Here is a 27,381-nt window from a genome sequence, read left to right as displayed (position 1 = left end):
CACAAGGAAGTCAAACGCAAGGGAAATCAAACAGAATACCAGTGCTGATGTCAATGTTGTTCTTTGTTTTGAAATACTCCATAAAAAAAGCTAACAAAAATCTTTCTTGCAAGGCAGTTGGTTTACAGCACCAAAGTAATTTGTACGTAAAGTCTGCTACAAGAAATGAACAAGTCAAGTATTTTAGCCGGTTCTTTTTTCAGTTTCACTAATAAAATTTCAGCTTTCTAATTCAATTCATGTCCATTTAGGTTAGCCCATACTTAGTTGTGCTGACTGTTCCTAACAATAAGGGCATAGAAAGCAAAATTTAATTCTGAATCATTTGCTTTTCAAGTCTGTCACTGAGATATTGCTCAGGGAAAAAAAAATAAATCAATCTGAATATGAGTTATATTTCTGAAGTTAGTTGGCACAGGAAAAAGAATACAATAAATGGCTTAACCTATTTTAAGGAATGTTTAGCTACACATTATCAGAAATGATCAGAGCAGAACCACGCAGCTGTAACCCGAGTCATGTTTTACGAACAAGGGAATACAAACAAGACAAGCAGCTGGAGCGGCCCCATACTCACTGATGCACATCTTTCTCCCTAAAGCTATGAGGGCCATTTTGTCAAGCAGGATGAAGAAGAACAAAAGTGGCTCTGAAAGCGCCGTTACAGGCATCCAGATAACTACATATAGATGTACAGCTAAAATTACCAATTAGTTTACCAATTGGCTGCAACGGATTCGATTGGTTTGTAATTAATTCTAGTTCCTGGCGCGTACGGCAGGAGGGTTGGCGCCATCCCTTTGTCCTGCTGACACACAACACCGGCGGGCAGGGCCCTGGGGTCCCGGCCATCAATACAGCTCTGCAGCTCACCTACGGTACCGCGGGTAGCAGATATACCCTCTGGTGCTGAAGCAGTGGAAACTTGTACCACTTGAGAAGGTGCTGACAAAAAGGAACCTTTATGGGGTAGCATACGGCTGCACTAGAGTCAAAACAATTTGAAATCCCATTATTTTTCAAGGTCATATCCATCCCATACGATTTTTAAAGAGCCAGTTCAAACTGAAAAAGAAAGCAATACTGTTAAAAATCAACACTTAAAGGAAAATCAGTGACATAAAACTAAAGCCACTACAATACAGCTGTTTCTTTCTCCCCTCCATCATTCTGATCAAGAGTCTCACACATGAAACCCACACATTCAACCCCAGGTTCCAGTATAAGTTGGGGAATGACCTATTAGAGAGCAGCATAGGGGAAAGGGACCTGGGGGTCCTGAGGACAGCAGGATGACCATGAGCCAGTACCTTGTGGCCAGGAAGGTCAATGGCATCCTAGGGTGGATTAGAAGGGGGGTGGTTAGTAGGTCAGAGAGGTTCTCCTTCCCCTCTACTCTGCCCTGGTGAGACCACACCTGGAATATTGTGTCCAGTTTTGGGCCCCTCAGTTCCAGCAGGACAGGGAACTGCTGGAGAGAGTCCAGCGCAGGGCAACAAAGATGATTAAGGGAGTGGAGCATCTCCCGTGTGAGGAAAGGCTGAGGGAGCTGGGGCTCTTGAGCTTGCAGAAGAGGAGACTGAGGGGTGACCTCATTAATGTTTACAGATATACAAAAGTTGAGTGTCAGGAGGATGGAGCCAGCCTCTCTTCGGTGACAACCAATGAGAGGACAAGGGGTAATGGGTTCAAACTGGAACATAAAAGGTTCCACTTAAATTTGAGAAGAAACTTCTTCTCAGTGAGGGTGGCAGAGCCTGGCCCAGGCTGCCCAGGGAGGTTGTGGAGTCTCCTTCTGTGCAGACATTCCAACCCGCCTGGACACCTTCCTGTGTAACCTCATCTGGGTGTTCCTCCTCCGGCAGGGGGATTGGACTGGATGAGCTTTCGAGGCCCCTTCCAATCCCTGACATTCTGTGATTCTGTGGTTTGTAGCACTATGAAGAAATACGTGAAATTCACATATAACAAATCATCTCTCCCAAAGAGCCCTAAGTACCAAACTATGTTTTTTTCCTCACTGGAACCAGGTACTTTGCACATTTGCAAAACTGAAAAGAAAAAAAAAATCAGAACTTATCCTCAAAAGATAAGTGAAATGGGCAGAGTTGAATTGGCTCTTATCAGTGAAAATAAGATGAAGATCCAGTTTGGATCAACTTGACCGTTATACTGAATTATTGCAAGTTTCCTTTTCACTGAAGTTAGGAAAACTTTGGTTTTGCTACCTTCAGCTCCAACACATTTAGAAACTGCTTTATTTTCTTGGCTGTCTCAAAAGCCAGTTATAACCAGTGTGGAGACCATGGGTCTTGCTCTGCCTGCATAGACTGAAATCGTTAGAATCAGCACCGCCAGAACCAAAAGCAGCCCCCACAAGGCGTTCTCAGCAAGAGACGCTAATGAAACACGTTCCCCTCTCCTTCTGGGAGCTCTTCAATGCGCTCAGACTCTCCCACAGACACCACCCTGATGGGAAAGCCTTCACTAAAGTTGTTTCAGCTGGTTCTTTCACGTAATAGCATCATGCAACACGTCAAATCTTTTAAGTGAAAGGCTTTATCCACCTCTTTCGAGTATCTTGTGCTGTCTGTGAGAATCAGAACAACACAACTTCATTGCTGAATTTTCCATTTTATAAGAGGGAATAAAAATCTTAAGTAAAATGAAACTGTTCTTACTGAATTAAAGTAGACTAATTTAGGAATATATCTGCAAGCTTTACAAACACGAAGAGAAACCACCCTTGCCAAAATCTTCTAGAAATATACCAGTAAGTAACGCTGGGTGGAAAGATAAGAGTTTGCACAAGCATTAAGAAATGCTAAATAGTAACTTAAAAAGCATATGGAACTACATTTTTACATAATAAAATTCAGATTTTTTTGCAAGCTAAAAAACAGCTGAAGACATTAATTCATCCCAGGAGGAAAAAAACCCAACAAATTTAAAGGAGTTCGAGATTCTTCTAAACTTACTGTATCCTTAGCTGCTGGATCCAGCCATTCAAACTCTATCAATAAGAGTTTTATATAAGCATGTGGTGTGGTTTTAGGTTTTGTTTTTATTTTACATATATATGTGTGTGTACATATATAAAGTCAGTTGCTGAGGTACCTGAAGACCATAAAAGGAAAGCAGCTGAAGACACATTTCTCTGTTATATTAACCCAAACTCAATTGTCCTAAATTGACTAACGAATGTCTTCCTCTATCCACAAATAATTTGGGGCTTCATTTCTCTCAGCATACAGAAAGAGATTTAAAGGTATAACTAATTGTGTATAGAACACACAATTTGCATTTTGCAGTATTGAAGGTTATAGCCAAAACTATTACAATATATCTAACCTCTATCACTATCACACCAACTTACTTATGTACATTAAGATGATGCTTAAACTTTAGAGCCCTTTATTTTAGAAGGAATTCCACTGTGTTCATTATATATTGACATACAAAGCATCAAAGCCATATCTATACACATGACTTGAGAGTTCTCAATTCCAAATCAATAGCAAAATACCAACTTCAGCAGCGACCAAAGCTGAGAGAAAATATACACAACCAGGGATCCTCTTACACACATTTCCACTGTTTCTGTCCTTACCACAACCCCTCCATCTGCAGTTTCAACCACAACCAGCCACTAGAGCCCTTTCCGATTTGGGAGCATCAAACACCATCTTCAGTGACAACGTAATCAATAAAGCTATACCAACTTGGAAGACTATAAGAGAGCAAAAGGTACAAAGCAATAATTAAAAAAAAAAATCTGAAGGTTTTAAATGCCAGAACTCGTCACATTTCATTTTTACGTGGGTCTTCTTTTAAGATAATCTTTATCAAACTAAAATGGTTAAACAGAACAGCACATGCCCATCTGGCCAAGCCATAAGTTTGAAGAGACATCACTTAAAGAGTTTAAATTATGGAAGTTTATGATAGCATGGATCCATCTTAATAAAAAGGATTTTTCGAAAATCCCACTTCAAACAAACAAACAAAAACATTAATAGCTGAACCACTGTGGTTCCTGACATAATATTGTTTCCCACACACATCTAGTAATAAAAATAAAAATGGTACTTCATGAAAAGAGCTAACAAGATATTCTGTCAAATGAGTTTGGAGAGTAAATAGAAAAATGTAGCAATATGAAATTCTCATCAAAATCATCTCAATTCACATTCATCTACTTTCAAGTGAGCATTTCTGTTGGTATCTCTTGTCATCTGCCTACTAGTTTCTCTGGTGCCAGAAATTACCGAAGTCCAAAAGCCTAAGAAAAGGATTATACACATTACAGACAGTATTTTCCTGCCACTGAAGTGTAATGTATTTTGACATGCCACATCTGCACTAGCGGTATTCTACCAACAACAGGAGAATTAGGGAGATACCTCACTAGACCACACAGAATTCATATTACACCTCATATGATACACATATGCCTCATTCAGAGGCATAAAGTCACTTTGCACCCTCCCAGTCCTGCACTTTTGAGCAGCTGGAGCCAACCCTGGCATAACACACAGAACATCGCTACGGCTGTCCTGCCTGCGGCACTGGACGCACAAGCTGACACTAAGCCAGGAATCTAGTTTCTGGTTACTGCTTTAACATTTGCAAGTAGCAAGAAAAGGGAAGACCAGAGATCTTGCAAGACCTGACCAGGCACAATCAGAACAGTCAATACAAAGTGTGAAACTTGGTGCTTGGGAGTCACGATAGCAACGTATAGACAACTACCAAAGCCAAGGCAATAAACCACATGAGTGATACGCAAATGATGATTAATTACCTGATGTGAGTCACACACGGAGAAATTGTAATGATCAACCTAAGGACTGAGTTAAGCTACTTTTAAAGCAGGACATAGGCCTACTACTAAGCTACATGAATTCTCGACACAATGTCATGAGTGCTTTTCAAATATAATTTGCCAACTGAACTCTGGGTCTAAATCATTATTTTAATTTATGAACTCGTAAAGGTTGAGGTTCTATAGTAAATACTTTCTATATATTCTGCAATAAGAAAGCTGCACTTGGACAAGATTTTTCAGTCAATGCAAGACAGCAAGCTCTAGCTGCTGGATCAAAGGTGAAGAAGACTCGTGGTTTCCCCAAGGATCTGTTGTTTGTTATCACTAATATTCCATCAAAAATTAAAACATACCCCTACACCAATGACGAGGTTGATGTCTATGTATGTGATACCAAAAATGTTATATGCTTGTATATTAAGAGTTACGTAAAGCACTCCCTTCAAAAGACAGCAGTTAGGATACTCCACTGTGATCAGCAAGAACACATCAACAGCTTCACCACTGGTAGAAACTGGACTGTATCTGTCCACAATAACCATCCCAAAATATAGAATTGATAGAACTGAAACATTAGTAGTAAAAGTAGTTTGCAAGACTCAACAGTTCTATACTTCATAGCTCATTTAACAGAAATTCTAGTAATTTATCAAAAGAGTAATAATCACCATTTAACAGAAATCTTTAAAAGAAAATCTCACAAACAAAAGACCACAGCACAAACATATTACAGCTACTTATGTAAGGCACTTTGTTCTGCTAAGAAGAAAAGGTATTTTAAACCACAAAAGCAATATGAATGTCACACAAGTTTTACAATATATGACATTAAACTACCCTGTTTACTCATCTTTGGTTTTTTCCACCTCTGTTTTGCAAACAAGTACTGTGATACACACAGATACACACATCACTGACAAGCACCTCCTAAAATGAAGACTTTTCACTTAGGCTATATAATATCTTTATCCGAGAACAGATCAAGTAGCACAATTAAAATGCTGAATGACATCTAACCCCACAAATATGTGATAATGATACAAATACGCTTCTGTTCTTTCCGTCGCAGAAGTTGAAAATGGTAATCTAATTATGATGCAAGGCTGACTGATTTTCTTAAACCAAAAAATTCTGCAGAGAAGTTTCCTGGGCAGGAAGACATTTCAGTAACAAAATGTTAAATTGCGTTAGACCAACCAGCGATTTGGAAGCCTCTAGCTACTGTTCAGTTTTCAAACCTACTTTCAATGAAATGCATTTGTACGCTAATCTCAAAGTCAATTTGGCCGTGTCTGATTACCAGAGAGAACTAGATGCATATGATAAGAAAAAAGTTTACTTAAATTGATATATGTAATTTTTTACAGTGATTACATAATCATTTCCAGAATGTGTTGAGTTTTCAGCCATGTTTGACAGGAAAACAGAAGCCTTCAACATTTCTTTTATAATATATTCTCCTGCCTTCTTTTAATGCTTGTGATACATTATTTTTCTAAAGAATGAGTGATTAAATGACAATGGTCTTTCTACAGGTCTACCAGAAAATCATCATAAAACACAGAACAGATGCACAAGCTGTTACAAACACAGGTTATTAGAAATTAGGAAGTGCGTCTTACAGTAGCATCCCAACCAGACACTTGACCACAAATCACTTTCCCAACGCCACAGAGAGAACTGGAAGAGCAACAACTATCCTCGCAAAAAGGGAGCAATGTATAATTAAGCCACTTAATAGGAAGCAAACAAATGTGAAAAAGGGTGAATCACAACAGTGCCACCTACAGTAGAGAACATTACAGGGAAGGAAAAGATAAATCAATATTCAGTCAGAAAATTAACAAAATCAGAACTAAATAAAATTTCATACAAAAAATGAGAACTAATAACATTATGTACCTCACTACAAGTCTTATACACTTATACACTGCCTAACATGAAAGCATCTCCTTAAATCTGAATAAATATGCCATCAGTTTTCCTATTTACAAGCCTTCACTAAATACAAAACAAAAAGTAACATGTTTCTGAGTCTCTAATTCCTCATTTGGCTTTTTTGTAAGGAATAAGTGCCACATGACAACAGGGAGAGAACAGCTGCAGACTTACCTTGCATTCCACCACACTCTGATCCGATTCACATGTAACATAGATTTCATCAACTGCCCGTCTGAGATTATCAAAAAGAAACGCCCAGTATCGAGCTCGCAGATCAACCTTCCGAGGCTGCCTTGTTTTCGTTGGGCTTTTGTCAAAGTTTTTATCTCCAGCTGCTCCTGATGTTAATTTACAGTCTATGCTAGTGCTCTGAAAAAAACAAGAAAACAGCAAACAGGAGTAAGGTAAGGGCCTGGGCTTTGGTGCAAAACACATTTTTTCCACATAGAAAAAATATGGAAACAAGAAATTTTTCACTAAAGAAGGGTATGGGATATTCTGGCTCCTTGCACATTGGAAAGTTACTTTTTCTAATTGCACACCTTATATTGCTTATTCTGATAAGTATGTGCATCCAGAGATGAAAATAACATTTCACTAACAATCACACCAGCAAGATTCCATCACAGTTAGATTCTGTTACCAAGACATTACATACAAATTCATCATTTATAACCCTCCTTCTAACCTATGGGCATTCATGTCAGGGAAATGCTGCTGTGGCAAGTCCTTTCACAGAACCACAGAGAGAGAATTCCTACAGAAAAGTCATTTTAGACCACAGGTAACATAACGTAATCAGGAACTGTAGCATAGTTTTGGATGGACTTATGAAGGAAAGTACTTTTAAGGAAGAGCTACAATAATGTTTTTATGTTGAAATATATACAATAGAGAGTAAAAGACTGTACAAAGTCTAGAGAAAATTTTCCTCATTCTCCTTAAGTGGATTCTCTTGAATTTCAGCAAACTGTGCCTAAGCTACAAAAAGTTCTCCACATGTTTAGGAAATGTAAATGAACTTGTAATTCTCATGCTCAAATTACAGAATGGGAAAACAGGCAGTAAACAGATGATTTTTCAGTCACCGTATCTAAGAATATAAAATGCCTTTCCTCTCTAGCTTTTAGGGGCCTTGTTTGATAAATTCACGCCATAAACACAGCTCCCTATTACAAGAGAACAGAACCCTGACACAAAAATAGAACCTGCAACGCTGTTCAGTAAATTCCAGAGCTGTTTCTTCAGTAGCTTCTCTCTCTGGGTTCCAGTCAGCTTATTCTCCTCTGTGCTCTACCTGTACTGCACAGCATTAAACACGGCAAATTCCACTTTGTATAATGAGGAGGTAGACACAGCGCTGACAAAATGGTTATGCTCTCACCTGCATTTGTGTTCAGATTCTAATTTTTTTGTAAGAAGGGGAGGAATAGGAATCTGATTTACTACAACCATCCTAACATCCTTACTATCCTTACATATATCTCAAACTGCTCTAAGTGTACTCCAGATGAACCCCAGCTAATGTATGCACAAGAGACATGTTCAGAAAAGATGCAGGTCATAAAAAACCGATGAACAGGAATTTCAGAAGGGTTTCATACAGAATCACAGAATGTCAGGGATTGGAAGGGACCTCAAAAGCTCATCCAGTCCAATCCCCCTGCCAGAGCAGGAACACCCAGATGACGTTACACAGGAAGGTGTCCAGGCGGGTTTGAATGTCTCCAGAGTAGGAGACTCCACAACCCCCCTGGGCAGCCTGGGCCAGGCTCTGCCACCCTCACTGAGAAGAAGTTTCTTCTCAAATTTAAGTGGAACCTTTTATGTTCCAGTTTGAACCCATTACCCCTTGTCCTATCATTGGTTGTCATCAAGGAGAGCCTGGCTCCATCCTCCTGACACTCAACTTTTGTATATCTGTAAACATTAATGAGGTCACCCCTCAGTCTCCTCTTCTCCGAGCTAAAGAGACCCAGCTCCCTCAGCCTTTCCTCATAAGGGAGGTGCCACGTATTAGAAAAAGCTCTCCCTGTTGTCCTTGACCCCTCTCGCCAGGTTTAATTCTAAGGAGGCCTCAGCTTTCCTACTTGCCTCCCTACACCCTCTGACAACAGCCTTATCTTCTCCCCAAGTGGCCAGCCCCTCCTTCCATGATCTAGAAACTCTCCTCTTCCACTTGAGCTTACCCAGCAGTTCCCTGTTTAACCACGCAGGTCTCCTGGCTCCCTTCCTTGACTTCCTATGTGTCGGGATGCTCTGATCTTGCGCCCACTAGAAACAGTCCCTGAACACTAACCAACTATCTTGGGCCCCTTTACCTTCAAGCAGCCTTGCCCGTGGCATTTCCTCTAGCAGTTGCCTGAAAAGGCCAAAGTTTCATACGTCAGAGCATTTCATATTTCTTCTTCTAAGACAGAAGAGTCACTTCTTAAATAATGCCTTGGAAAAAAGACACTCCTTAGCTGAGGCCTTGTATATAAACCTTTTGAACAAAGTTTATACTGGCTAATTTACAACTCCTTTAAAATACAGTTTATAATGACATAACCTTAAATATAGAATTATATTTAGCTATATTAAAATAACAGTGTTACCTCTTGCTGCCTGTATTAATAAAATGTGACCTGCATACAGTGATTAGGTTTCTACTCATTCAGCTAATATTGTTGATATAAAGGATCAATTGCTTGGGAATGGGAACCATGCATAATTCTCATCATTTGAAAGATACATTTTCAAATGTATGTTTGAGACAGTGTCGTGGAATATGTTTTGATATTTAGCAATAAATTTTACCAATTTACTACACCTCTCTATGTCAGTCATATTTTAATTAGGAAATCAGCATGTTGAACTGTGCTAAGTACTGTAAATTGTGGCAGTTCCACTATCACCCCTGTAAGCAGATTTCCAGCATCTAAGTAAAACCTAAGGAACATTTACAGTTACTTATATTCCAGTAGAACACCTTTGAAAGGATGTAAACCCCTAAACTACCAAATTTCTTCTAAACACAATCACACAAGCAGGTGAGCATTAAGTTGCTTAATTACCCATTTAAAGTTGGTTCTAGCACTATACATTTGAATTTGTCACAGCCTGCTATTTTCAACTCAAGGAAACAGAAGGGAATTTCCAGCGAAAAACCCAAACAGTGTCACATGCTTTGCACTTCTGTCTTCACAAATTCCATGAAAAAAGATCAAACTCAGCAAACTATTTTGAACTTAATCAAGTTTGACTGGAACTGACTTTACTGAAATGAAAGGTAATACCTACTTCCATTTAAGAGTTGCAGCAAAGACTACTTTCAATGTAAATATACTGCTAATATTTTATACAGGCTGTTATATTCTGAACAGATGTTTAATGCAAGCATAAATTTCTGATTTCAGAATTTCTGAGTTAATCTGTATATTGTTCAGCAGCAACTTTTCCTGTAAGCTTCTTAGATAAATTTTCTGATGAACCAAACTAACCTTTCACAGTGAAAAGCAAGAAATGCTGGATTACATACAGACTTTTCAATACCGTAGTTCCTGTCCTGATATACAACTATAGCTTTATTATTCTTATTCATCCTCCCTGGGATTAAGTTTTAATTAAACAGTATTTATTAGAAGTACACACTTTCAATCAGATCATATTTTTCAGTGTCACACTCAGGTTTGAGAGCGATGCAATAGTGAAACTCAATTTCCAGAGACAATCTCTCAGTCTCTCTGGTACTTAGAGGGAACACATGGGCACAGGACAAAATATTTCTAACCATGTAGTCTGAAGAATGACAAGGCAACAATCCCACATCTTCATCAAGGAGCTCTACTCAAACCACATAAACTGCACATACACCCTGTGCCTGGTGCTTCCAGCTAACTCTTAGCACATTTTCCACTTTGCTTAGTAGTTGAGGCACAAACCTCTTTCCACTGGCAAGACACAAGGACACAGAATTCGGTTTATCTGAGCAGAGCTGTGAAGCTCCAAACCTGTCACTTTCTAGAAGTCACTCTCTTAACTGGATACAAGTACTTACTTTTGAATCTTTCAAGGGATCTCAGAGCCCTCAGCCTTTGACTGTACACTAATCCAAAATTTACTGGATGTTCCACAGCTTTGCAGACCCTCACACATTAAACAACAAACAAAAAACCCTAAACAAACCCCTACAAAGTGTTTACAAACACAAAAAAGCAGCTTGGCTTGGTCTCCCCCCCACGCTCAAATAATATGCATGTTTACCCAAAGTGTGATGATGGCTTATACAGACATGATCTCACAGGCCTACGCTGAAGCTTGTCCTCACTGTAACAGCAAAACCAACCCAAGAACAGCAAAGATTCAGAGGTGCTAGTTCACATTATCTCACTTGCAGTGACAGCTGAAACCTTCAGCTGCAGAAAATGCAAAGCTTTTGTGTCTTTGAAGTTAAGAAACATGGGAACATTCCTTCCTACATCTTGAGAAACTCAGTGTGGATGATGAAAGTGATGTGAAAACTGAATCTCTTTTTTTCAAAATTGTTTCAGTAATTTGCCTTGGAGTTCTGGAAAGTATGAAGTGTCTATTTATTCCCAGAATGCCAAAATGTATTGAACGTAGATTTGCCAGCACCCTGTTGAGAGGAAGATGGGGTTGATAAGATCATATGTAAGAGTTCTTAAAAGTTTATTTTCTTGAGATTAGTGGCCCATTTATATGTAAAAGAAAATTGAAACTGAAGGCCCAACAAAAGTAACAAAAAAGGCACCAATTTGCAGCAGTATCCAGCGTCTGAAATGCAGCAGAAATAAAGGTGCTGAATGCCAAACTGAAGTGCCAAGAGGCACACACACTCAGCAGTCTGTCTGAAATCCTAATTGCACTCACTAGGAATGCACTGTTCCTACAAAATAGTTTTAGTATAGCTCTGCCACCCAGAGCCACTAAAAAGCAACCAAGTATTCCCCTGAAAACTCAGTATTTCCATAACCCCAAGTGACTAAAATAGACAGAATCCAAACTGCATAGCTCCTTACTCTCCCAGCAGTTCCCTGTTTAACCACGCAGGTCTCCTGGCTCCCTTCCTTGACTTCCTACGTGTTGGGATGTTCTGATCTTGTGCCCGGTAGAAACACTCCCTGAACACTAACCAACTATCTTGGGCCCCTTTACCTTCAAGCAGCCTTGCCCATGGCATTTCCCCCAGCAATTGCCTGAAAAGGCCAAAGTTTGCCCTGCTGAAATCCAGAGTTGCAATTGTGCTTGCTATCCTGCTCCTGCCACATGAGATCCTGAACTCCACCATCTCATGCTCGCTGCAACCAAGGCAGCCCTTGACCTTTACCGCTTCAACCAGACCCCCCTTGTTAGTGAGGATGAGGTCCAGCAGTGCACCTCTTCTAGTCGGCTCCTGCACCCTTTGCATCACAAAGTTCTGGTCAAGGCACTGGAGGAACCTCCTGGCCTGTGGCTGCCGGCCAAGCAGTCCTTCCAGCAAACATCAGGGGAGTTAAAATCCCCACCACAACCAGGGCCTGTGACTGTGAGGCTGCTCTCAGCTGTCTGTAGAAGGCCTCATCAACTTCCTCAAGTTGATATTACTTCATTATTTATTTATTTAAGTGGTATTACTTTATTAATGTAATAAAGATTGTCAGTCACATAGAAGAAACATGAATCAAGATAAGAGTAGTTTCTTCTTGACATTTCTCATACAGACTTGCTTTCCACCCATGACTCTCAGAAATTTTATTCACTTGGATTAATTTTTTCCAGAATAAGATATATTGGCTTCAGCCATTAACATATGAGATCAGGAAATAAAGTATTCCCTTAAATTAGAAACTGGGCAGAAAGATAGCATTTGTATAAGCAGCATGCTTATAGGAACAATATTCTGTGTCATTTTATTGACCAGCACTTCCCCTAAAATAACTTGAACACCAAAAAGTCATACACCTAAAGGTTAGGAAGTGCCAAAAGTAAAGGCTGAGGAAGATAACCTAAATTCTGGTATTTTTAAGCTTCTGAATACCTGACTTTGAAACCCGAATGCTTCAAGAATACAATGTATACACAGTTTTATGAAGCTATTATTCACCCAATAGTGTATCAATAATAAGACAAAACATTTTTTTTATTTTAAGTTTTATGTCATAACCAAAATAAAAACCGAGCAGATACCTGCTTCGCAGTCTTGTGTGTTCCTTGAGTCACCCTCTTTGTTTTTCCACCACCTTGCCATTTTGATTTTCCTGTGGGAGAAGCAACTGTTTTACTCAACAATAATGATTTTAATTAGATAGAGCATTCTAAAATGCATATATCCCATCTTGCAATATACTGAAATGGGCACAACTTATGACTTAAGATGTTTGTAAACCTGTACATTCCAAATATATAATCCACGGTTCAGAGTGTGGATAATGCCAGAAAACATACAGAAAATGAAAAAAATTACAAAGAAAGGTAAGAATGACAGACTTGATTCAACAAATGTAACATCCCTTTCAGTGCTCAATGCCTCTGAAAATCGTACATGTCAAATATGATGCTATTTTTCTATATAGAGTCAAAAAAAGTCTGCTTTTGAATTACTACTCAATTAGATTTTACTGAAGAATCAGAGCAAGGAGTTTCTTTCTTAGGAAAAAAAAGGTAATAATTTAGTTTTTCTCAAACTGTTCAAACCACCTACCAGTAGATCCGTGTATTTTCTGCCAAGAAAAATGGGGACAATCAGAATTTAGGAACGGATTTAGTTCACCTGCATTTCGGTAGTCAACAGAAGAGACAGAAACACTCACAGAGCATGAGTCAGTCCCCTCAAGATCTGAAATGCCTTCTCAAATGTACCTGTCTCCCTCCATTGCTTATATGAAGTGAAGCAACTGTGCTTCCAAAATTGGTTTAAATTCCCATAGTCAGTAAAGACTATTTTAGGTCTCAGTGCTGTGGTGGTGGCAATTTCTTAACTGATTGAGTTATCTTTGCATAGATTAATTTGTTTTAGCCTAGAGCTACCTGACATGTTTGCATTTCATCTTTGAGATTTGCTCAGGGGTAATTTTTTTGTTTTGTTTTATTTCTCCAATTTAGTATCTAACTTGCACAACATGAAAATCACAGGATCCAATTACCAAAAATGTAAGCAAGTAGACAAAACACTAACTATGGCAAGAGTATTCTCTAGCACAGATTACATCTAAGTAAAAGTTTCAAGATTATTTAGCTGGATGAAACCAAGCAAATAAATGCATTTGTTGAATATAATTCCTTCTTTGACCGCTGAGATCATTCTTGAATTTCAGACTTGTCCAACTGAGTTTTTAACAGTTATTAGGCCAAACTCGCCAACACAGTCTTGCTGGTTTACATTGCTCTGGTTATGTAAAGCAGCTGTAAACCTCTCTTCATCAAGCAGTAGTACAGCTGGTTTTCATCACTGGCTCTCCCATGGAACAAGGCCTTTAATTTTAAACAAATTAAAAATTATTTGCTTGGTAATTCATTTTTAAAATACTACATTAGCCAAAACAACAGGTACAAATTAATATATTGAACTCAATTTAACAGCATTCAGGAAAAAAACTATTCAGCTACTGTATTTATAAAAACCGCCATTTCACTAAAAAGCTTAAACTGTGGATCAGTTACAAGTCAGAATTACAATTAGTGAAACATTTCCATCACCAAAGTCTCTCTTCTGAGCTGATTCACATTCTGCAAAGACAAGATTTTCAATGCAATGCCACACAGACCTCGCACAGTGAAAAGGCTTACAAATATGAGCATGTTAAAATTTAAAAAGGCCAATGCACACAAAAAAAGTTGCAGTCTCCTTAGATTCTATAAAAACCAGCATACTAATCCATCATCTAAGAACTGGGAAATGTCTGAACAATTCCCCAGTAAAGACAAAAGCAAGTTTTCAGGCACTTTCTATATAAGGCAGACACGTATCGAAAACAAAACTTATGTAAATACCAGGTGTTGCAACTATATAATACTAGTGTTGCTATGAGATGCACAGGAACTCAGTGACATATGAAGGGCATTATATGCTAGGAATTCACTGAATTTTAAGGAAATAACAATAGTGAACAAAGATGATAATCTCATTAGCTATTAAGTTGCCAACGCAAAATGTATGAAGTAGCAAAGTTTTGCAGCATTCAGGGAGCTACAGGAGTATTTTACACTTGAAGTCCATTTCCTCTCTGTCTGGCACTTAAACATGAAGCACACACAGTTCACGATTTGTGAAGACTTCCTGTCATAAAAAGCAAAGGTGCTAATATCTCCAAAAAAAAAGTCACTGATAAACTATTATATTTCTTTTCATCACTTTGAATGAATCTGAGGATACAACTGGGTAAGCATTCTGTTCCTTTTCCTCCAGTTCTTACACAGAGTGTGAGAAATCTACTCTGTCACCTCTCTTCTTCCACCTACCTACAAAGCCTCCAAGACAGCCATGTACGTTGCAGTGCCATTGCCACATATAATGCATCTGTACAGCAGAATCTATCTTACTAGCCCAGTAGATGTCCATCTTTAGAGGCTTGGAAAAGACCTGTTTGCCTGAAGCTCATTTAAAGTAAGGCAGTGGCATCTGCCTGGAGGAAGCAACCAGATGAGACTGGTATTTTTAACCCCTTAATTAAGGAAACACATTGAAGTTTCTAATATTATTACAAACTGTATCTTTTTTTAAAGTTTGTAGAATAGCAGTAGACGTGATTTTTCCACTAGAGACCTGGAGAAATTACTGCCTTCAAGCATGGGTCTAACCAAAGTTCTCCATGTTTTTCCACCTCTAGACTGAATTACAGCAATATATTTTGCACAAAATTATTTGTACAAATCACTGCCACTGTCTCACCCAGAATATAACGGCCCTGTATTCACCTACCAGCACTAAACTGGATTCCCATTCGTTTCAGTGAAATTAGAGGTTTGAAACTTATAAGCCTTAAAGAACACCTTTCCCTTCACGTCATGTCTACCAGTTACAACCAGGTCTAATGTTGCTGGGGCTTACACACAATGTTTTCAGCCATGACTCTTAGAAGTTCCTTACTTGGCCGGAAAGCCAAGTTTCATTACTTTCACCACATAGTGCAAAACCTATTTACGCTACCAGGCTTTTGATAAAGGAGCAGGTTACACTGCAGGCTCCTCAAAGCGCGCCAGCTACCTTTCGACCAATAAAATATGTTTCTTTTACCTGAAATGCTTCATCTACAAATGAATCCTATATGGCAAGAGCCCAAATAATTTTAAATAAATAGGAAATAAGAAGAGAACAGCTACAAATACAGGATTTTTCCAATTTTTGACGCATCTCTTAAAGTTTCAAAGGTACCTTACCTTCTGTTAACATTTACATGTCAAGTCTCTGGGATGTTTTAACTGTTACTAATAGCATAGCTTAGATTTTATAATAAAACTTGTGTGTACTGCTTACCTGCATGCAATGCCTCAAATTTCATGCTGGGCACATGAAATAATTACAAAGGAAAATATTCTGAAGTCTGTCATTAGCATGATCACGGCCTTCCAATGGGGACAAGATCTAAGTGACTGCAGAAGGCAGCTGGTGGCCATCAATTTGGAACACAAATTTAATTCTGGAGACAGAATATTAGACTACTGACATTTGGACAATTGTAAAACCGTTCTCCTAGGGCACAAAGTCAACCATATTGTTAATTATTCTATCCAACAGAATCTGCTGCATATTAATGAATTCTGTGAAGGACTACTTTAATTTCAAGAATTGAAATGTGTTAACAGGCATACTTCTAGATCAGTGCCACCATGTGTTGCTGGAGGTGGATTCGTAACTAGAGTTTCAGCTCTGACATAATAAGGGTGCATGCTGCTCCAAAACATGTAGTGGAAGTGCTACCTGTCATTCCAGAAATCTCTGTCCTTTTTAAGGAACTATTTCTTATTGACAGGAATTCTGTATTTCCATTACTGCTCTTTTTCCCATAAGAAAAAGAAAAGAAAGAGAAAGGATACATGAACTGAAAAAATTAATCCAATTAATTTATCAACTCTCAATAATATTACCACTAATAATAGCAAATGCTCATACCCTCACTGTTTCTGCAGAAAAAAACATAATGACTAACAGCCTATACTATAAAATGTTAAATCGCACTGTTACTGCCAAAGCAGTATCTCTGAATGTTATGAGCAGAAGAAACTGCACTAAGACAGAATTCTGCTTTGTACAGAAGGGTTGCAGGATTAGCTCAGGCAACCTGAACCTTTGGCCTGATCCACACAACTCTTCAACGAGTTACAACTGTCCTAATTCATAATATTGCTGTATCATTCCTTGGGGACAAAATACATACTGAAAGATCAGCATAAAATGAATCGGAGCTCAGTGACACCAACATATATACCGTCTATGCCAAGACAAGGGTCAAGAGGTACAGGATCTGGCTCTGCCAGACTTTCTTTAGGTACAAGTTCCTTTCCACAGGGAAATTTTCCATCAGGCAATTACAATCTGATTTTTGTATTGTACAAAAAGGTCAGTCTATGATTTAAAAAGAAGAAAGCACCAGTCACAAAAAGTTTAAAAAATTACAATGGCACTAATATGACCAAAAGAAGGAAATTAATATAGCTACTTGGATTTTAATTATCATATATAGCAACTGTTTAATGAAGGCTAAAAATTCACTTTTACACCCATTTTTCACTGTTTAGCAGAAAATGTTAAGACCTGGAGAAAATATTCATCTACAATTCACATTCACTCATTTTTAAGGAAAATGTCTTACTCAAAAGTTTCCAAAATAATATTACAAACAAGGTAGTATTAAAAATAAAGACTTCCACAGAAATTGAATTAACTCACAAGTAGCTCAAAAATACTGTTTGAAATATACTCTATGTTCCTTTCACATAAACTCACTCATGTTACTACCTTCTCCAAAAGAGTAATTCAGAATCTATAAACAATTTAGGTCCCAATTCTAACTCTACTTAGATGGCATATGTGACTAGTCCAATAATATCAACGGACACACTCAAGAACACTCAGGAAACTATAAGACCAGCAAATACGATAAATGGACCTTCTGGAGACACATGTAAATGAAGCTCCCTTAAGAATACAGAGCTGGCCCACTTACAAATCAACGTATTTGTGATCATAAACTGAGTAGCTGCTGCATGTGATCCAGAGCTGGGAGGCATGCATTCTTTTTAGTCAGATTGTGCTCAAGTCTTAGATTATTTCCATTTTCTCTTCCTACCTGTAGCTAACAGAAATTCACAGTGCATGTTTTCCTGCTGCTGCTATACAAAATGTACTAAGGTATCTGAGTCAATGCTGAAGTGAAAGGGCCAGGACTGGGAACCAAAGCGGGTAAATGTGGACTTTTGTAATGAGGTTTAGAATGGTTAGCTGATAAACTGAAGTTATCTATCATTCTGTGTGTCATTGTTCAACTGACATACAACTGAACTGACTGCTATTTCCTTGATGAAACCTATATAAATGTCCAAACACAAACATCTAAATAGGTTTTCATGCATCTCATTGTCTTCTGTGACTTTAGACTTTTCAGCTTTAAAAAAAAAACAACAAAGCACAGCCACAAATACACCTTAATGCATAAAGCAAGCCACAGACAGTTTAAACTTAGCCTCAGTTTACTTCAGGCACAGGGTTAATTATCTTGTAACTTAGACATAACTGTTCATATTAATATCTTTTCCACTGGCAGAATCACACAACAGCTGAGGCTGGAAAGAACCTCAACAGATTATCTAAGCCATCCTCCCAGCTTAAAGCAGGGTCAGCTAGAGCAGGCTGACCAGGACTATGTCCAGTCATATTTTCAGCATGTCCAAGGATGAAGATTGCCCAGTTTCTCTAGGTAACTTTTTCCAGTGATCAACCACGCTCACAGCAAAAAAACTAAACTAAACTAAAAATTTACTTTTAGATACTCCTGCCTAAAACTCAAAAGCAGCAGGACCTCCACAGGGACACGTGAGCTACAAAAAATACTTGAGATGAAGTCCTCACAAACAGCATTCTGACATCTGGAACAGCTTGACCAGCATAAAAATCATTCAGTTCCTGGCTCCTTAAGTCATCATACCACAAGAGAATATTACAACAGTAACAAAACTGTTCTGAGGACTTGAATTACGGAAAACTGTCCCCACATACCCCTTCCTTAAAGAGTCTTCACAGATATTTAACACAGACTGAAGTGATACTAAAAGGAATTTCCAGACTTGTTTGTTTCAGAGCATAGAGAGCATTTGTTGGATTGTTCTAACTCCTCCCTACAATCCTGAATTCCCAAGTTAAAAGAGATCAGCTTTTAACAGCCTTTTCAAAGTCCAGTTCTTTAGGTAACATTGTTATACTACACAAGTATCTTGATAATGTCAGCAGGAGAGAAGAGCCTTAGATGTTGCTTAGAGACCAAATTAAAACAGTTTTTAATCTGCCACTGTGAAGGTTTTATAAAGTGATATGTCAAATGCATGGTGCATTTTGGAAAAAAGCTTCATAATTGTACTATGTATGCTAAATATAACCATTTATTTTTTTACAGAGAAATCCTATGCAAGAAACATGTTTCCATACAAGCAACTCCAGTGGACAAAGGACTGGCAGAGAAAAAATGTGGGGGAAGACTGCTAAATACATACCATCATCTTCTTTGTTTTGCAGGGGAACACTCCAGGCAATTAGGTTCCTTGCTGTACGTCCCTCTTCTGCAACTATTTTCCTCACTTTGTCATGACTATTAGAGCGTTGGAAAGAAGCCTGAAAACAAGAAGTACAGGAATGGAAAATATGTGTGTATCTAATTTTTCGGTCTGATAAGCTAATTTCATCCAATATGCATTAAACCATCCAAAGTGGAGTGCACAGGTATTGAATTTTCACCAAATATCTGAAACAGGTGTACACATTCATTTTCGCAACCAATCATTTTTCTGCATGATAAGCAGACTGATTCATCAACATGACACGAGAGTTACTACCCAGCCCTCAGTATGGGTATGTCTACACCATACATTTTTAACCTCCACTTCACTGATTGTCAATGCTGCTGGAGCATCACAGTAGACTTCACAAACATTTTAGTTACCTTGTGCTAATAAGAACTAATGATTCAACACAAAAGCTGCATGAGGCCAAAATACGTGCTAGCTGACTGAAGAGAGCCTGGAGAAAGGCACAGGATTCACCAAGACTGTCTGAAATGAATTAAAAAACCACACCTCTCTCACAAGAACCTAGCAAGTTATTTCCTGGCAGCTGAAGTTATCTGTTATTACCAGAAAGCTACAGCTGTTGTAAGATAGAATGAGAGACACTGAGAATAAACTTCATTTATGTAACAAACACATATCTTTGCACTTGCAAAATACACCATTGCAAGACCTTAGAAATATTTCTTAACAGATTTGGTTTCAATCAACTGATAGATGTCAATTAGATTGGACTAGATTATCATTGTAGGTCCCTTCCAACTGAAACAGTCTATTCAAGATAAAATATTGCCCCTTCTACAGTGTATCAAGTTATTTCTCAGAAAAAAATTTGAAACAAAGCCAAGCTATATACTATAATGCTAAATCTAGGTACTATGATAGCACAAAACTGCTGACCAAAGTTATCTTTGAACACTGACAAACTGAACCACAAAGAAGTTACATAAATCTAAACATTATTTTAGGCACGAACAGACTGATTTTCTATAGCACTGATCAGAAGACGCATTTTTCCTCATATGACTCAAGCCTGCAACCACTTTGTTTTATAGTACTAGCACACCTTTAGAAAGAAAATAGAGTAAAAATTAATATATCAGATGAGTGGCTATAACTCATTAGGGTGGGAGGAAAGGCAACACAAATGAAAGTGCTTTTACTTCAATGCTTATACTATATATTTAACCTAGGTTTCCCTCATGGAGATGTCCTCAATCACTTGTTTCAAAGCTGCAGTGTGCCATCTAGTGCTCCACAGACCGGCCTTGAGATATTACCACGTAAGTCAATAGAAACAAAGAACAGTACAGCTAGATATAAGAGAACTTTTGGAAAACCCAATGAAATAAATAAAGCAAATTATACCTTTTGGTCGCAAGAAACCCAAGCAAAGCGCGTGAAAAAACAGGATCTGTACTAAACTGGTTCTATTCTATCCTTATGCTATGTAATTAATTGCCTATGCTTGCTAGGAATTTTTAGTAAGAGTCACTGTTCCTGCTGAATCAAGTTTGGTTTGGGTTTTTTCCCTTTTTGTTTAACAATACACTTTCCATCATCAATCTAAGATATAAATATCCAGGAATGTCAAAGAACTATTTTAAAATCACTTCAAACTACTGCGGAAACTGTCAATGTAAATATTTGGGGTAGCTTACTTTAGAACAGAGTCAAATAATTTTAACTTAATGCCTCTGAAATGTACCTGTTTTAAACCAACGGAAGAATGTTCAGACTGCATTTTGCTTTCATTTATTCTCAAATCTTAAAAAAAAGATTCAAACACTCACCCTAGCTGGACTGAAGCTAATCTATGGTATCCCCAGCTGCCAAAAATGAAGTAAACAAATAAATCTTCCCTCATTTATTGCATCTTTTCTTCTAAATCCTCTACCAGCCAAGAGTGTTTACTCGGCACAATCTATGAAATATTTAATTATGCCTTTCCTACGGCATAAGCCCACTCATTCTTGCTATGCACAGAGGACTTGGAAACCACTTTAATTTTTTTCTTCCCTATTATTTTTATGCTGTTATGTTCCATTGCATTCTTCAATGGTCCTCCTATCTTCCAGGCTTACCATCCCTATTCCTTTAGTATTTTTTCTCATGTTTCCCAAACCTTTCAAGTTTTCTGAATATAAACACTTAGGGTTTTCTCTTCTAGATTGTCTCCAACTGATACACATTTGTCTTTGAAATACAAGGTCCAAGAGCAGACACAAATACGTCAGTTAAGACCTCCTCAATGCTAAACAGTGTGGACAGGTTATTCACGTCTTTCAGATGATACTCCCATTCAATCACTTCAAAAGGAAGCATGGGGTTTTTTTGCAGTATGACGTTACCTTTTCATCACTTATAATCATAATACATACGTCATGACATATCACACATAAATTAGCACACCTTACACAGCTGCAGAATAACAAAGCCTGGAAGGGACCTCTGCAGGCCTAGTCCAACTCCCAAGTCCATGTCCCCTAGTCAGAGCACACTCAACTCTTCCTAATATATAAGCAGAATTAATTTCTCTTGTTGCACGTACAACTTTTTATAATCCCAAAGCTCCTTTCTGCACAACTCCTGCCAAGAAAGTTGTTTTCCATCTTTATTTTTGGAAATCATTACTTCCATGTAAGTGTAAGACTTTGCATTAGTCCACAACAAACTGACTTTTTAAATCATTTACTTTTTACAAGCCAGAAACGCCTACAAGGAAAGCAGAAGTATCTCATCTTATTTCCAAGTACTTTTTATCACAGAACTAGAGCCTGATTTAAAATTCTAGTCTCCATAAGTTAGACATCTGTCAAAAGAAAACAAAAACCCTTAGAGGAGGTCTTAACGGGACAGTTAGCAAGAAGTGTACAGCCACAGAGAAGTGTAAACTCTTGTGCCAAAGCCCAGTGGGTATCAATGTGGTCTTTTTATCTGACCAGACACGAGCAAGCTTTAATATCCTCCTTGACAGGAGTCAAGTGATACTGATACACAGGTTCTCCATGGCTTTCTCAGCCTGGATCCTCCTATTTGCTACCTAACTGTCCAAAAAAGTTACCTCTTCAAAGTGCTGTAGATACAATCATCTAACAGGCAGGAGTAACCAAAAATTTGTTTAGCCTTAAGTAGCAGATTTCAGTGATTTAGTCTGTACTGCTTCTTTGCATGGCTATGAATATTAAAAGACATTTTCCGAGGTTTCTTGTTTTAATGGTGTTCATATATATAAATACATTGCTGTAAACAAAACAACCGGTTTCATCCATCACATGCTCAAATAAAATTATTTCAGCTTTAACCTCAGTCACTATAAAGAACACGACTCTATTAGAAAAACAAAACCTTATGGTCTTAGAGCACAGATGGGATGAAAGCAGTTTAAAATGGGAATCTTAAAGTCCAAAAAAACTATATATATACCAACACAACTAGAAATTATGCAAAACCAGAAGAAATAAATTTCTTCTACAGAACATTCATTTTTGAAAGTCTCTCATAATGGTGTTAATAAAGTCAATTGATCCAGGTTCTAGAATCAATACTTTCAGAGAAGGTACAAATGAAACAATTTGTCAGTGAATCCCAATAGGAAAATTTAGTTTTTCTTGCAGTAGGAAAAATCCTACCACAATTATAGTAGCTGAGTGTCTTACCATCGTGTTATAGCCTTCCTCCACATCAACAGGCTCACTTATGACATTTCTGGACGACCCCATTGAGTTTTCATACCTGTATCAAAATAAATGCAATTAATCGTTTTCACTTAAGCCACTTCTAAAATTAATTTTACCTTCTTAGCAGCATTTATGTCATGGACATCTGATGAACAGAGTTGGGTTTTCAGAAGAAAGTTTTATTTGAAAAGTGTTTGCATTGTTTCGTATTAAAAGTAGCCACAGGCCCAAGAAGAAAATAAAAAGAGAATGACTCTACAGAAAAATGTAAATGTATATGTAGTAAAATAGCAGACAGTACTAAGAATATTAAAACTTTAAAACAATGCATGGACTTCTCTAGAATACTGAAAGGCAAGCAAAATAATATTTCCTGTGGTAGAGGACTGGGCAAGCTGGTTACTGGTTCAAAAAGAAAAATGAATCAGAGAGATACTAAGAAAACGGTATCCAATGATTAGTGGTGAAAGAAAATAAAATCAAAGTTTCTGTTCTCATTTTAAAAAAAAAGATGTGGCAGTTCCTGTGGAAGTCAACTCTGCGAAACTGAACACTTTTATCCAGATCTGAATTGCAGAATCATTGCCACAAGTGCAGGAGTGCACAGAACTAAATATTTATAGGTTTACCAAGAATTTCCAGAACAGTGATAACAATTCTGAAATAAAATTAAACCCTTGGCTTCAACGTTTAAATAAATTCTAGCCAGCTACTGATTACAGTACAAATACTCTCCTGCAACACTTCTTATCCATCTGTAGAGTCACACTCTATCCAAAAGTTAGACACTTCCAAACTAACAGAAATTAGGTAGCAGAACAAGACTAACTTTTAATCAGACCCAAAGTCAGACTTTGTTAGTCTTTATCATTAATGATACTGCTTTAAGTGGGCTGTTCACTTGTTCTCATATGAGAACTCATATGAGTAAACAGTCAAAACCTCTATCAACAAACAGGCAGTTGTTAAGATGTGCACTTGTGTGTATGCTTCAAGACAACCTACTGAGCTTAGGAAAATGGAAACATTCTGCAGCTGGTTGAGATTTTGAAAACAATAAACAATTGTATTTCAGCATCACCTCAGCCATCAGGATAGGCCCAGCATGAGAAGTCTTCTCACTGAGGTATCTCAGAAAACTGTGCTTTTGCCCACCAAATTAACTTGATCCGAATCAAGGTGTAATAAAAGCTCACTAAATTGACATATATATTCAAGGGAGAAAAAAAAAAAAAAACAACAACAGAGGGCCCAATTATCTTCCCAGTACTGCAGGGCACTTCAAAATAATTTAGAAACAAGAATCTGTATTTAGAAAAATATGTAGAGAAGGCAAACGCTACCTCTGAGTACACTGCAAGGCCTGCCGCACTGCCAGCTTTTGCTACAATGATTTTCTCTCTGACAGCAATCAGTTTAAACATCATCAGTTTGAACTGTAAACGTCATTAATAGTTTTTAAAATGCAAACACCTGTACACCTTACGGCCATTTTTAAGGGTTTACAGTGAATTTTCTCAGCGCGTGTACCTCTCCCTTCCTCACACACAACTTCCACAGCAGAACGGTGGACCTGTGTCTCTTACAGGGGCAGCGAGGTTGACACGCAGAGGACCCTCCCTCAGACCGAGCCATTCCGAATTTCCTCACAGACCCTGCTGGGGCGGGAGCGACGGGGACAGAGACACTTTCGGGGCGGGACGGGCCCTCCAGCGCGAGGCTGAGGCGCGGCTGGCGCGAGGCGCCCCGAGGTCCCTCAGCGGGGCGCGCGGCCGATGTACCTCACACGGCCGGGCCCGGCCGGCACACACCGCTCCCGCTCGCCGCCACGGGCTTCCCGGTTGCCTGTGGCAACCCGCCTCACTTCCTCACCCGGCCCCCCGCAGCGCACGGCCAGGCAGGACCGCCGGGGCAGGCCGAGGGCCCAGAGCCGCCCGCAGGGGCAGTGCCGGGAGCTCCGCGGGGCGGAAGAGGGGCAGGGCTGGCCCGCCGCCATCTTGCCCCGCCGCCGCGCCCCACGCCGCCCGGCCGCCGCGCCCCTCCCCCGCGCCGGGCCGCGCGGAGCGGCCACTCACGCTCTCCGCCGCGCCGCGCCGTCCCGCCCGCGCGCGTCCCGCCGCGGTGACGTCATCGCATCCCGCCGCCAGCGGCCGAGCGACTGCCCGCCCGCCGCCGCGCGCTCCGCTCGGCCCCCCCGCGGCCTGACCCCGCCGCCCGCGCATGCGCCGCCCGCGCCGGTGAAGCCGTCGCCCTCACCTCGCCCGCCCGCCCCCGCCGCAGCGCTGGAAGGGGCTCCCCGAGCACGTACCGGAGGCACCGGCGGCTCCCCGGTCTGCGCCGCGCCGTCTGTCGCTTGGCGCCGCCCTGTGAGGAAGCCCTGAGGCGCTGTCAGTTCGGGCTTACCGGGCTGACAGAGCCGCTGAGGTGATGGCGGTCGGTCCCTCGGCATCGAGCCCTTTCCTCAGCAGTGGCGAGCTGGAAAAGGGACAAAATCAAATATGTGCGAGCTAATAAATAATTATGTCCAATACATTGAGTGTATGTGCAGGCAGACAGCAAACCAGGAGCTGATCCCGGTGTAACACGGGTGAGCTGGTACGCGCCCAGCCCAGCACTGTGCTTGGAGAAGGACAGGGCTCCCGCGGACGGGATCCCGTGTGGGTGCTGGGGCCTGGAAAACTTGTCCTGTGAGGAAATGTTGGGCAGGCTGAGGCTTTTTAGCCAAAAGAGAAGACACAAGGGGATGTGGTAGGAGTTTTCAAGCATGTAAAAGCATGGCTGTGAAGAGAAAAGAATAATCCATTTCCCCCACTGTGATAGGAATACAAAGAGTAAGAGACCTAAACTGTAACCAGCACAACTTTAGCTGCCATCTCTAACATATTAAAAATAATACAAAGTATGGAATAGGTGACTTGGGAGATCATACACGCTTTGGTTGAAGTCTCCAGGAACAGCAGCACAAACGTCTCCCAGAAATGACACTTGGCTGGTTGGGAGCAGAGAGCTGAGCCAGGTGAAGGTCTCATCCAAACCCTTTATACTGTCACTGTTTGGTAACGAGCTGGTTTATTATTTATCAGGCAGGTGTCTGAGTTTCCACAACTGCCTCTTTGGTCTGCGGCTGACCTGAGCACTGTGGTATTGGGCTTTGCATCAAATCCTTCTGTTCTGGTTCAATGCCAAATCAGATCCCACATCAGAATAGTATCATTTTATAACCTATTTCATCAGATATTAATAACTGCACTAAATGCAAAAAAGTAGAAAAACAGGTCTGTAATGTCTGCAGAGTAAAATATCTCAGGATGCTTTGTGCAAGGCGTTACGAAACAATTAACTAGAACACTTACAAAGTCATTTTTGGGTACTACTAAGCAAATGACTGCCCTTTTGAAATCCAATCACAAGGTATTTGAACCTGATTATAAGTAAATTGTTGCTCCTTTGTTTTTCCCCTTACTCAAATGTAGAAATGTAAAAAAATTACAGTAACCACCAGACAGATAACTTTACTTGCTAGAAAGAACTGTTAACAAACTGCTGTTTGTGTTGCTGGACAAATGCTCTCATGCCGACAGTTGAACAGGAACAGATCTACATTTGCAACATCTCATAGAGGAGTTGTGTTGAACACAACCTTCTAACATTGATTCCTTTGTGACTGAAAGAACAGCTCCAAACAGGCTTGTGAAAGACTGTATGCAATTTGGCTTGAGGGGTGATGAGATTTTTCGGAAAAGTCAGAAAGTTCAGCGCATAAAAACCTTTTTGTATGGCATGACTTGCATTCTGGTTTAAAACTAGCTTTGCTGATCCTTCTTACTTACAAGTTGCAACAGTGATGCATTTACTGTGTGCTTGGTTAAATATATCCAGGTAATGTGAGAGCCTCTCTCTCTTTTTTTTGCTTTTCTTGCATCCATACCAGAATGATCTTGAATGTTATTATATGACTGATTAACTGTGTGCGGGGAAGTGTCTGGATTGTATTTTGACACAGATAAGTACTGAGAGAAGAATATTATTTCCTGTGCTATCCCTCTTGGCGAGCTTCAGATTTTTTTCTTAATGTATAGGATATAATGACTTGCTTTAAAGCTCCAGTTGTTTGTATTTCCTCCTCCTATCTTCAGTCATTTTGGCATAGGAACATATTGTTCATAAACTTGCTCTTCA

General features: G+C 39.4%; 1 protein-coding gene across 3 annotated transcripts in view; it reads right to left on the bottom strand.

Annotated features, from left to right (window-relative positions):
• SCAPER (S-phase cyclin A associated protein in the ER) overlaps window positions 1–24,817 on the bottom strand; it is a gene marked incomplete at its 3' end in the record, with an annotated part of 144,675 nt that extends 119,858 nt beyond the window's left edge. For 2 of the 3 annotated variants that reach the window (XM_080351438.1, XM_080351437.1), the window contains exons 1-4: window positions 23,182–23,230; window positions 19,454–19,571; window positions 12,938–13,008; window positions 6,941–7,138 (exon numbers count right to left, since the gene is read on the bottom strand). In XM_080351438.1, coding sequence (XP_080207564.1) covers window positions 6,941–7,138; window positions 12,938–13,008; window positions 19,454–19,571; window positions 23,182–23,184 — 390 coding nt within the window. In that variant the 5' untranslated portion in view covers window positions 23,185–23,230. Of the gene's footprint in view, window positions 1–6,940; window positions 7,139–12,937; window positions 13,009–19,453; window positions 19,572–23,181; window positions 23,258–24,788 lie in introns of those variants that run through there. The other variant, XM_080351439.1, reaches the window with a different exon arrangement.
• Between the last annotated feature and the right edge of the window lie 2,564 nt (window positions 24,818–27,381).

Source organism: Nesoenas mayeri (assembly GCF_963082525.1).
Source record: "Nesoenas mayeri genome assembly, chromosome: 11".
In the NCBI taxonomy this organism is placed as follows: Eukaryota; Metazoa; Chordata; class Aves; order Columbiformes; family Columbidae; genus Nesoenas; species Nesoenas mayeri.
The sequence above is the reverse complement of the archived record's forward strand: the minus strand, read 5'-3'. Positions and strand labels throughout refer to the sequence as shown.